We start from the raw sequence: 13,019 nt of genomic DNA on the forward strand, positions 1-13,019 counted from the left end.
ACACACACCCTATAATTATGGTTATTAGAAAATGTTTAGAAAAGCTTGCCTCTTTTAAAATTGAGGGGACTTGCGTCTGCAGCCAGTACTCAGTCTGTGCATTTTACTGATCTCATTTTAGTGTTCCGTTTTCTGGGCAGTCGGCCTAGTTTGACTTTATTTTGTTTCCTGTTTGCAGCATTTTGCAGTGCTGAGAGGAAGCCCTCTGCCCTCTGCAGTGCTCGCCTTATCTCCCTCCCGCTGTGCAGTGATTGGTATTTAGGGACATCTCCCAGAACCCCAGTTCCCCATCCTGGGGAAACCTGTGACTCCTGTTCCCATTTATAAAACAGACCAGGAAGAAGATGTGGAGATGCTTTAGGAAGTTAACTTTATTATATGAAGACAGTATACAAAATATATTCATAGTGACTAGAGATAGAGGACCAAGTTATGTCTTCCTTATATCTGCAGCATACATTCTTGGTTTACATAAAAGTAACTTTAACATTCCAGTTTCCTTAAATAGTTCTGCACAAAAGACACACATGCGTATATACACACACATAGTTCCTACCGCTGTCAGTCAAAGGTGTTCTCCTCTAATCAGCTAGAAGGGGCTGACAAAGGTCTCTTTGGGGTTTGACATACTTAGGGCTGGGGAACAAGGCACAGCTAGAAGACCTAAGTAACATTTTTCAGGACTTAGGTATGCTGCATGGGCTCAAAATAAGGTCTGGACATCACTTCTGAGACAAACTAGATCTACACTTGCATGCAGTCTGTCCCATCCCACCCATGCTGTCACACGTACGTTCCCTCTCAAATCCTGAAAGGAAGTGCTGGTTCTTTCCTTGTCGATGGCAATCGTTTTTGTCGTTAAGAGGCAAATGATTCTAGTAACACCATCAATTAATTAGTGTATGATCAGAATGAACTCGCCATGACAAGCACCTTGCGTCTACATACAGTACACATGAGCGCAAGCTGGTCTGTGTCGGCACTCCGGGTGGGGATGTTTTTGCCAGATGGATTCATGGAGGCTACAGACAGGGATCTGCCAAGACAGTGAGTTAACAGTTCTAATGTTTTTCTTTTAGTGAAATAATAGTACTAAGATCACAATGATTAAGAAAGATTACAGCTACGGTTTTTACAAATTGCTGGACCCTTACCTGATCTGAAAAAGCTAGAGCACTGACTGAGGCCTTTGATCGTCCCTGTGCTTAACCTCCTTGTGTTACCTGGTTTACACTACTGCCAGTTGTCACCAGTGCTTCTGTGCAGGCCAGGAGAGGAAGAGCAAGGCTTTCCCCGGGCCCTGGCCTAACTTTGGACTTGGCTCTTGGCTCTTGGTGCAGAGCCATCACTGGAGTGCTCAGTCTCACTGGGGATGTGTCATGTCAAGCCCCTATCTCTTCCTACAGAGAACTTTGAAACAAGACTGTGACATGGGAAGGACCCTTCCTCACATTTCAGGCTGTAGACTTAAGTTGCATCATCGAGGGGCCCACGCCTTTTCTACTGGAAGCGTCAGTGCACTCTTGCTCTGACTGGCTCCAGACCTCCCGAGCACACAGCGTCACATGAGCCAGCCAGGCGGCCCAGGGCCGTCAGACCCTGAGGAGAAGGCCCCTGTGTACCCTGTTCCCTATTTCTGTCATCCTCAGACCAAGGGAAGGTCCAAAGCAGATGAAAAGAGGCTTCTCTGCTATTAATGGCTGATCAATATCCTGAGTCCCTATTCTAGAAATATCCTTATCACCTTTTTTCTCTAGGAGCATAAAGTGCTTAATAACCTTGGTTAATGCTTTCACATATCTTCCCAGGAGACAAACTGGGTAGCAGGCTCCCCAGTAAATAAAAACTGACTCTTGTCCTTCAGGGGTAGCTGTTGGTTGGGACAGAGAGTGCTGTCACTCGGCCTTTTTTATTGCTTTTGCCCTAGGTTTGATAGAGAGAAAGCCCTCTGCAAGACTGCACTTTCATTCTCAGCTTCCTTTTATACTGTATAGGACAGGTTACTACAGAGCACTAAGTTAAGTGTCTTGACTATTCTCAAAATAGAATTTGCCATTTTTAATGGGGGCTCATGCCCAACAGATAACCTAACAGACCACAGTCGCTCGCATTGGCTTCCTCATGAGCGATATGCTGTATTTGTGAACCAACAGGCTGAATTAGCTTAGTAAGTTTTCAGTGTGTCTGGCTGAAGGGGTGGCAGCAGGGGCTCAGATATGAGCACCACCCTCAGTGCTAGAAGTCAGAAAATGTGCCACGTACAGAAGTGGACAGAGAACCATTTCTTTGCTGAGGTTTTAAAATTTGCTTTGTTCCAAAAACTATTTGTCCTTTTCTTGGCTCCCAGAATGCAGGGCAAGTCCCTTCATCTGCTGTTCTGTTGGCTGCCCAGCTGGGTTCTCAGATGGAGCTGGTCTGGCCAGGGTTTTAGAAGCCACTGGAGTGGCCTTGTTGGTAGCCCCCTCCTACTCCCTCCATAGGGTCCGGCTCATCTCTCTCATGTCCTATCCTGTTTTTCCTTCATTTCTCCCTTCTTTCCTTCTTACATGTCCTGTCTGCTAGAGGACCCCAAAGGCACTGCTTAGGCCAGCCTGGATGTCCCTGTGTGGCCCATTGAGCTCATCACCATGTGTCTTCGGAGCCATCCAGGCCATAAGCCTGAGGGTAAGGAGCAGGAAGTCTTTGGGCTTGAAACGAGTTTCTCTAACACTCAGTATTGTGAGGTTTCGCAATAGTAGCCTTCACATCACTATTACTCCATTTATCTGGGTTACATTCTTGTTAGTCAAAAGAAAAAAGCACTATTAAAATCCACAAAAAGCTTCTGGCCCCTGTGTCAAAGTAGACGTGTAAATTTATGATGTATAATATTGGCAAAAGCTCGTTTTCTGGGGGTACAAATACACGTGCGGTTCTAGAACTCAGCTGCGTGCCGCCCCTTAGACAGGCGGGGTGGAGTATAAGACCACGGAGTTGTAGTCGGGGGGAGGGGAGCAGCAGCAGACCTTCCCCAGCTCGGAGCTGTCATAGGTGAATCGGCGCTCATCTCTGTGGACGTGCCCACAGCCAGGATGACAGAAAGCAGGCCTCGTGAGGTCAGAAAGCCCCGACTCCTTACTCTTGCTGGTTACAATCAAGCTAAAGAAAAACATCAAATACACAAGTTCAGTTTCTCCAGCCACTCTTTCATAACTGTCCTAGAGCCGAAGGCTGTTGGTTGCATCTGACTCTGGCCAGGCTCTGCCCTGGAGCTGCGCACTGTTTCTACCAGCTTGCTGTCCCTGCGCAGAAGGATGCGTGCCACTGTGTGAAGGAACAATGCATATTCATAATTCCAGGAGGAAAATAACTCCCAAGCCTGGAGTCAACTCTCCTCCATTCTTGGGTCAGCTGGCTACTGTGTTTGGCTGAAAAATACTCCCCAAAATATTGATGTCAAATCCCTGGCATCTGTGAATATAGCACTTTATATGACAAGAGGTGTGGTGACGCTGAGGGTCTTCAGAGGGGAGCTTTCCTGGGTTATCCAGGTAGGCCCTACGCATAGTCATGTGCGTCTCTCTACAAGAAGCACAAGGAGACTGACCAGAGATAGGATGAGGTGATGACATGGTAGAGCAGAGAAATGTGGCCATAAGCCAAGGAATGCCTGCGGCCACCAGATGCTGAAAAGAGGAAGGAGTGAGTCCTTCCCCAGAGCCTCTGACATCTTGATTTTGGACTTCTGGTCTCCAAACTGCAAGAGAACATATTTCTCATTTTAAGCCACCAAGTTTGTGGTCATTTGTGACAATGGCCTCAAGAAACGATAGAGTTTCATACAGAAAGATTAATACATCAGGTTTGCACTCTAGAAGAGAAAACCGCAAGTTGGGGACTTGTATATCACTGGCATGGCTCCAAGGTGAAAACACCTGCTCTGAGTCCTACTTGTTATGTCCAGCCGGAGACAAATGTGAAGGCTCTTCTAATGGCTGGGGGGAGGGGTGAAAGGACCCCGTGCACCACGTTAGCTGGTTCTGGCTGAGCACGTCAAGAGTTTGCTCCACAGTCTGTGTTTTTAGTTTTAGAGTAGAGGATAAAATTAACAGTGTTTCTGTCTTTACAAAATCTAGATAAATGTGGCTACCCATTTTCTGAAGGATTCCAAAGTAGGAAACAACAGACCATGGTCTCTACAGTTCCCCCATCCACATCCTTCTCATCTGCATCCTTGAATTTGCTGCACTCTGAATACGCTAAGGGAAATGGACCCCAGTACGATCACCGTGCTTGTGGCAAAAGCACACAGATGTGCAGGTGTTTGCCCAGAACCGTTCCTGTCCATTGCATTTGCGGTGGGTGTTGAACTTAGAGGCACTGTTGCCCTCCTTTGATTTAGATCAGGGTCAGCAAATACAGCCTGTGTGCTGTCCACCTGCTATTTTTGTTTGTTTGTTTTTTTAATGACAGCTCTGTTGAGATGTGTCACCTATGTAAAGTGTACCGGTGAATGGCTTTTAGTAGCACAACCATAACCACACTCAATTTTAGAATATTTTCACCACCCCTCCAAACCCATACACGCCCATGAGTAGGAGTACGCCCAGCAACCCCTTCCCTAACCTCCCCCAGGGCCAAGACAGCCACTGACCTACTCTTCGTTCCTGCAGACTGGCCCATCGTGGGCATGTCACGGGAACGGAGCTGTAGGTCTTCCATGACCGGCTTAACAATGTTGTCAAGGTTCATCTGTGTTGTAGCATGTATCAGTACTTCACACTTTTTATTGTCAAATAAGATTCTATTGTGTGAATGTGTCACATTTTATTTATTATTGATGGGCATTTGGGTTGTTTCTATTTTTGGTTATTATGAATAATGCTGCTATGAACATTTGTGTACAAGCTTTGTGTGACAGTTTTCATTTCTGTTGTGTGTATACTAAGGCATGGACAGGCTGAGTTACAGAGTCACTCGCGTAACATTTTGAGGAGCTGCTACACTGTTTTCCAAGGTGGCTGTACTAGTTCACTCCTCACCAGCAGGGTGCAGGGTTCTGACTTCTCCATATCCTCACCAACAGTGAGCGTTTTATCCTAGCTATCCTAGTGGGTATGGAGCGGTATCCCAGTGTGGTTTTGATGTGCATGTCCCTGATAACCAATGATGACTAATAGGCATCTTTCCATGTGCTCACTGGCCAGGGCCACCTGTTTTTAAAGCTTGTTGGAACACAGCCACGCCTCCTTGCTGACCTCCTGGCCTGCTTTCAGAACACAGAGGCAGAGCTGAGCGGCCATTCCCTCTCTGGCCCCTTGAGAAAGTCTGCTGACCGGGGACTGAGATAAAATGGAAGCAGGCTCGGCCTGCAGGAGACAGGCAGGCCCTGGACCAGGACAGGAAAGGCAGGGCAGCTGTGCCCACCGGCGCCAGCACTGACCCGGGAGAGACCAGCGGCAAGACCAGCAGAGAGAGCTGTGGTGTGGCCGGCCGGGGAGTATAGAGCAAGGGCCTGTGTACTTCTGCTGACAGCATGGATGCTGGCACTGGATGGAAGGAGGGTGCCCGGATCAAACAGGAAGCAAGCCCTCAAGGGCTGCACCTCAGGGCGGCGTGTCTTAGGACTGGAAGCAGCACTGGGACCCCTTACAGACGCCGCCAGCCTGGGGGTAACAGTGGGCTCGGACCCCATCCCACCCCACAGCACATCTGAGGCTCGCTCTGTTCATGCTGGTGGTCAGTCTCCTTTCCCATGATGCACTGTGCTCCATGGGTTTGCCTGGCCTGACACTATGCTGGGTTTGTCTGCATATTTTCTCTTAAATCTTCCTTCCCAGAGTGTGGTGCTCACCTGTCCACTTTCATGTCCTCCTCTTTAACCTTTGTGGGGGGGGGGGAGGTATTTTTCTGTGATACCGGAACACTACGGTTCAGGAGGGCAACCAGCTCTCAGCTATCTGCATTAAACTATCTTTCCAGCATCATCTTCATCCCCCACCACTGCCCACGGGGAAGACCCCCAGCTCCCTTACTCAATCTCCAGCGAGGCCTTGGGCTTGCTCTCGGTCCAGGTGAAGCGCTTCAGCAAAGGGGTGGCCAGCAGAGTGCTCCTGTCTGCCCGGTAGTCCTGAAGGGCAGGAGAAAGAAGGTGACACTTCTTGCTGCACCCAGAATGGTCCAGGTGAGGTCAGGGGGAGGGCCTGGGGGGGTGCACGTCTCGAGCCAATCCAGGCTCTGCCTCACCGTCCACAACCCTGCCTGTGAAAACTAAGCATGTTCTTCATATTGGTAAGGCTAAACTTTGTCAGTTGCAATAGATGCCTATTCCCAATGGCTCTGAGGCCCTCTTCTTGAAAGGTGGAGAAAACAAGTCAAAAGGGGGAAACTGCAAGTAACATGAGCATTTTTCATAGTAAACTTTTATGCAGATTGTCACATAAATATTCTAAAACTAATTCCGGCAGGTGACAATTGGCTATGAGAATGCTGCTATAGTTGGTGGCCATGATAGGCAGAAATGCTGAGAGATTATAAGGACATAGTTTAATTTTTCCTTGATTCTGTGAAACTTTCAGGCCCTACTGGGTCATGGTCTCCAGAGCTCTGTCTTGTTGTCAGGTCATCCTCAGCACTGAGTGCACATGGCCTCCCCGTCGCTCTGCTAACATACCATGTCCAGCAGGTGAGCCCGCCACCCTCTGAAGCTGTTACTGGGCTGTGTGCATGCCCTTAGTTTTCAGTGAGCAGGCCTGAGCCCGTGAAGAGGCTGTGTAAGCCCCTATATGAGGGCGGGGAGGGAAGGCTGACAGAAATCCTCCGTGTTTGCTCAGTATCATTCCTTGGACCTAAGACTTACGTGCTAAGCAGCAAAACAAAATTTCTAGCATTTTGACATTTGTATTCTGGGTTTATTTGTAATGTTCAAACCATCTTTTCCTCTTTATCTGGTGTGTTTAAAGAGGATTTAGTGGGTTTTTTATGGTGACTGTGCCACACTGTTGTGGTCGTTACCTTCACACTGCCATTGGTTTTCCAGCCCTTTGTGATCCATGGCCATCACCAGCACATGAGTCCCCTGGGGACCTGTGACAGTGCAGAGCCTAACTGGGTGAGGGTGGGCGGGTCTTCCAGTCCACTTAGTGGCAACAGAGCATGTCTGGAGACCACACGGGGCAGAAGGGCCTGCGATGCCAGGGCCCTCGCCTGGCACTCCCTTTCCACCCGGTCCCCTCAGCCCCAGGTCCCAGGGCTTAAAGAGACAGCTGGTGAATCTTCGTGTGTGCCTGGCTGCATGGATTGCTCCTCCCAGTGTGGCTGGGTAGGAACATGGCTGTCAGCCTCTAGAAACTTAGTGGGAAGGAGCAGAGGCCCAGACAGACTTCTTCCAGGATCTCAGGCTGCTCCGAAGAGGGTGTGCTCTGCCACATCACAAAGTCCCAGCCTTCCCAGCTTTGAGGCCCTCTACATCTACACTTCTGAGAATGGGGCTCCCCCACTGGCAGCCCGGAAGCTCCCACACACACAGGAAGTTTCCTGAGGGACTAAATTCTGATGAGGCAAGGACTCGGACCCCAGAGTAAATTCCGGATCATCTTCAAACTATGCAACGTGTTATTGTCAATCCCCCCGAAATGGTCACTTCAGCCACTACTCGTTACTGGCCCACACTCACTGAGAGCCCCAGACCACTGGGGCTTGTGTTTGGATGGAGTCTGGCAAAGGGTCTTCCAGGATGCACTGAGCAGGTTCATTTCATTACTTACCTCAAGCATTGAAGCAACATTTGGTGAAAGTTCTTCAAAGGTTTTGATTCTTTCCAGGCTCATGAAATTGAAGGCATTTACATATCTAATGAAGAAGCAGAAAGAATAATCAAGACTGGAGAATGCATCCAGCTTTGACTAGTCAGGAGACCATGTGAACCACATCCCAGCAGAGATGAACCGAAATACCCTAAGGACTCCCTTCCTGAGACCGAAGCTCTCTGAGGGGTCCCGGCAGTGATGCACTTCCTCCTGCGGTTGTTGATCCCCACATCACAATTCTGAGCAGTTCCCAGGGGGACATGAGAGACCCAGTAGTTGTTAGGCCTCTGGCCCCTTGTGGAATCAGAAATTGTCAGGCGTAAAAAGGGACCTGAGTCATCATCTACCCTCCATTACAAAGGTGAGGAAACAACACACAGAGACATGATAGACTGTATCAAGTGGCTGCCTACTTCTAAAGGATGTGAGGGAACAAATGAAATGGACTGGGAAGGTCACACAGCTGAATTAATAGCATAATTGAGCACTAGAGCTAGTCTTGCATATTCTGTTCTGCGATTACAGGTTGGGAGAAATGAATAATACTTGTGTGATTTCCCTATAACTACCTCGTGACCATTTGTTGGTAATCCATTAGGAAGGAATGTCACAGCACCGTATGGCTGCTTATAAGACAAGTTCACCTAGTGACTGGCTTTCTCAGTCCAATTCCCTGTCACTGTCTGCAAGGCCCAGTTTCTTAGGTAAGCTCTCTGTTGGGCCTGAGACTAAACAACATACTGGACGGGCCCAAATAACTGTGGCATGCTCCCCTCTCCCATCTCTGACCCAATCAGACCCTGCCAGTTTATTTAATCCAAGCTAGTTTCCCCATCCTTAAAAAATGGATGATCCTCTTTCAGCTCCTTGGGCTACTGTGAAATAGGAGCACTGCCACTGACCTGTCAGCCACGACCACCAAGCTGGACTGGCCGCTGGGCGTCCAGGCTGCCAATCTTTTCAGACTACAGCTCTTCCCAGCGCCTTCCCTGGTCACCTGCTAAGTTTGGCTGGACTAACATCAGAGTCCTAGCATGGTGTCTACTGCAGGTAAAGATGCTGGAAGGCCCACAAGATAGAGTCCTGACCGCATGGGAGGGAGTGTCAGAGCCCCTGGGTTAGAAGCTCTTCTGTCACGTTTCTAAGCACACAATTTTGGTGGCTATTCTCCATAGTCTTAATATCTTCAACTGTATAACATGAATAATAATATCTCCTACATACAACTGTTCTGAGCATCAAAGAAATTGATATATGTAAAGCCTAGCACAGTGCCAGTCCACACACGGCATGCCTCTGTGTGACCATGTAGTGAATTTGTATGATACACGTATAACCATTAGATACATGTGTAATCATTAGTACTAATGTGTGATACATGTGTAGCAATTAGTAACTATATGTACGACATGTGTAACTGTTAGTACTAAACATGTGTGATGCACATGTAACCACCTACTCAGTGCCCAGTGGTGGCTCTCAAACGTTTCTTCCCTTATCCCTTTCTCCAATTTCCTCTGCAGTAATGAGAGAAGAAAAAATTCAGTGTTTGTTTAATTATATCTAAGACCTCATGGAAAAAGTGTCATTGGGGGGAAAAAGATGGAGTAATTATTCTAGAGTAAGATAGACTAAGGGAACTGAAGGAAATGCAATGTGTTATTCTTAATTGGATACTGCTTTTTAAAATAAGGTATAAAGAACATTAGAAGAAATTTGAATGTTATCAATTGCTTTAGTGTGATCATTTTGGTGTGGTTACACAGGAGAATGCCCTCACAAGGTAAGGTTTAGACAAAGTGTCACAACAGCTTAAGCCTTCTTTCAAATGCTTCAGCAAAAAGGAAACACACACACACAGACTGTGCACAGATATACAAATACAAACAAAATGGCCTGTTAACCACAGTTGAATTTAAGAGGTGTGATTTTTTGTTTATTTGAAAATATTGTAAAGTCGGGGAAAGAAAGAAATCTTACCTGACATTATCAGAACTTCCTGCATTATACCTTGGAGCTGAAATATCTTCCTTGAAGAAGTCTTCAGGGAAGGCAGGAGTTGAGTATGTGAATGTACTACCTCCCGTCAGCATGGCATTTAGTGGGATGTAGTCTTTACCATCCTAGAACACCAAAGATAGAGCTCTAAGAGCAGAAATTTCACTTCAAAGTATATCTGTGAAACATTGTATCAACTTATCCACTTCAGCTGTATCATTTCCACAATCTTAGTTGTGTTTTGGAAACATAATTCTGTGAAAGATAATTGTGCATTCATATACACACACACACACACACACACACACACACATTTTTACAGCTCATCTCAGCAATTAATAGCTATTAAAACAACAAATAGAGGGGGTTCCAAGATGGCCACAGAGTAGGCAGAGGCTCCAACTCCACTTACCAGATCCAAGGTGGATTACAACTTAAATCTGAGAATACTCATTGTGAATGACAAACTTTGGATTAAACTAAGAGGATTCTACAGCCAAGGGCCACCAAAGAATCCACACTGAGTCTGGTAGGAAAGGTGGAGACGTGGAAAAGGCTGCCCCGTTCCCAGAGTGAGCGGCACCCGGGAGGGACTTTTGTGACAGGGAGGGCTGTCCAGTGAGTTGTAGGTCCTTATCCCCAAAACCGGAACCCCAACCTAAAGCCCTGGAGCCTGGAAGGGGCTGATGGACTATATTTGGCTGAGAAAAAAAGCCTAAACATGGTTTGAGAGAAGGAGGCAGGACTCTCTGACCCAGGCTCTGTGTTAAAGGAACTGCACGGAGAGCCTCGCTCACGGCCACTTTCCTGGAGCTCCAGGAGGACACCCTAACCCCTGGGCTGAGTCACTCCCCAAATCTAAAGTGAACATTTTTCTTAGGAACAGCATCACCAGCAAAGGGAAGAAAGTGCCCCATCCACCGGAGGCTCCCCTACCCTAGCTAGAACAAAGGTGCTTAGAGCCAGGCGCCATGTTAAGGACACATAGGGAGTGCAGAGGTCTAAGCTACACCACCCACTGCTTTGCTGAGTGCTCACCTGGGGCAGACAGGCCAGAGGCAGCAGGGCGCGGCTGCGGAGGTTCAAGCGAGAACATGCACAAGCCGACCCGTGGAACCAGGAACTGCCACTGCAGCTGTGAGAAGTCTGGGCACATACACAGCCCTGCTTGCTGAGTGGCCAGCCCTTGGCGGGGGCAGAGGCCCAAGCATCAGCAGAGGGGGAAGGTGCAGGGGCACACATGAGCCCGCCAGTGAGGGCAGAAGTCACGCCAGCTGCTGTAGGGATCTGGGCGGCGAGCAAAACTGCCCAGGGCAAGGCACACCCTCTGCAGTGATCCGAGCTAGTGCACACGACCCCCTGAGGTGGCTGCTGAGATCTGAGCTGACTGAGGCAGCCCCAGAAGTGGTCCAAATGAGCACGTGGGAACACGCGAGCCCAACCAAAGCAGCAGCAGCTCTGGAGGCAGGCTAGTGCCAGCAGCACCTGAGTCTAAAAGCCCAGTGGCAGTGGCCTGGTAGACCACACAACAGGAGCACAGGGGCCACACCCACTGGACCCCTGAGACTACACCCTACTGAGTGCTGAAAAAGAACAAAAAAACAAAATAAAAGAAAACAAAATAAGTAAATAAAATGTCTGGATAGAATGACACCTGAGGATAAGTAGTAGGCCATATCTAATAACTGTACCTAATCACTGAATTACAGGTACTGAGCCCAACAAGTAGACAGCAATAAGAGGCAACAGAAAGTGCACTTTCGGGGAACTTGAACTTTTAAAGGAACTTCTCCCAGGCCAAGAGTAGATAAAAGCAAGCCTAGGAGTACAGCTGATAATTACAATGGCACCTGGACCCAGCAGAGGCAGCCACAAGATCTGGATAACCTGTAGGTCCCAAAAGGTGGATAAGAACCAGTCATAGGCAGTGACCCCCACTGATCTGCACCAGGCCCCAGCCAGGAAGGTCCAGGGCAACACAGACACAATGGGAAGACAGAGAAGTGCAATCCAAATGAATCAGCAAGAGAATCCCCCAGAAAATGAACCGAGTGAGATAGAAATAAGCAAACTACTGTATGCAGAGCTTAAAATAATGATTATTAAAATGCTGAAAGATCTTAGAACAACAATGGATGGACACAGTGAGCACATAAATAAAGAGATAACAAGCATCAAAAAGGACATTGAAATAATGAAGAAGAACCAGTCAGAAATGACAAATACAATATCAGAAATGAAGACTACACTAGAAGAAATTAAAAGCAGGTTGGATGAAGCAGAGGATCCAATCAGTGATTTAGAAGACAAGATAAACGAAAACACGGAAGTGGAGCAGCAAAAAGAAAAGACACTGAAAAAATCAGAGGAAACTCTAAGAGAACTCTGTGACAAACTAAAGAGAAACAACATCTGCATCATAGGAGTTCCTGAAGAAGAAGAGAAAGAACAAGGGATAGAGAACTTGTTCAATCAAATTATAGCTGAAAAATTCCCTAAATTGATGCAGGAAAAAGTCACAGAAGTTTAAGCAGCACAGAGAATTCCATTAAAAAGAAACCCAAAGAAATCCACACCAAGACACATCATAATTAAAATACCAAAGCTAAGAGATAAAGAGAAAAAAAAATTTCATGCAAATGGAAATGAAAAAAAAGCTGGGATAGCAATACTTATATCAGACAAAATGGACTTAAAGAGATAAAGAAGGTCACTACCTAATGATAAAGGGAGCAATCCAACAGGAAGTTATAACCATTATAAATATCTATGCACCTAATATAGGAGCACCTAAATATATAAAGCAGACTTTGATGGATATAAAGGGCGAGATCAACAGCAATACTATAGTAGTAGGGATTTCAATACCCCAATAACATCACTAGATAGATCCTCAAGAAAGAAAATTAACAAAGAAACAGCAGACTTAAAGGACATACTAGATCAACTGGATTTAATAGATATATTCAGCCTGACCAAGCGGTGGCGCAGTGGATAGAGCATCGGACTGGGATGCAGAGGACCCAGGTTCAAGACCCCAAGGTCCCCAGCTTGAGTGCAGACTCATCTGCTTGGACCCAAGGTCGCTGGCTCAAGCAAGGGGTTACTCGGTCTGCTGAAGGCCCACGGTCAAGGCACATATGAGAAAGTAATCAATGAACAACTAAGGTGTCGCAATGAAAAACTAATGATTGATGCTTCTCATCTCTCTTTGTTCCTGTCTGTCTGTACCTA

General features: G+C 47.1%; 1 protein-coding gene across 1 annotated transcript in view; it reads right to left on the minus strand.

Moving 5' to 3' along the window:
• Nucleotides 1-359: 359 nt before the first annotated feature.
• Nucleotides 360-13,019, minus strand: part of FLT1 (fms related receptor tyrosine kinase 1) — a 227,179-nt gene continuing 214,519 nt past the window's right edge. The window contains exons 27-30 of the mRNA XM_066369267.1: nucleotides 9,768-9,910; nucleotides 7,746-7,830; nucleotides 6,015-6,109; nucleotides 360-3,138 (exon numbers count right to left, since the gene is read on the minus strand). Of these exons, the coding sequence (XP_066225364.1) occupies nucleotides 2,940-3,138; nucleotides 6,015-6,109; nucleotides 7,746-7,830; nucleotides 9,768-9,910 (522 nt within the window). The 3' untranslated portion in view covers nucleotides 360-2,939. The remainder of the gene's footprint in view (nucleotides 3,139-6,014; nucleotides 6,110-7,745; nucleotides 7,831-9,767; nucleotides 9,911-13,019) is intronic.

Source organism: Saccopteryx leptura, chromosome 2 (assembly GCF_036850995.1).
Source record: "Saccopteryx leptura isolate mSacLep1 chromosome 2, mSacLep1_pri_phased_curated, whole genome shotgun sequence".
NCBI classification, from domain to species: Eukaryota; Metazoa; Chordata; class Mammalia; order Chiroptera; family Emballonuridae; genus Saccopteryx; species Saccopteryx leptura.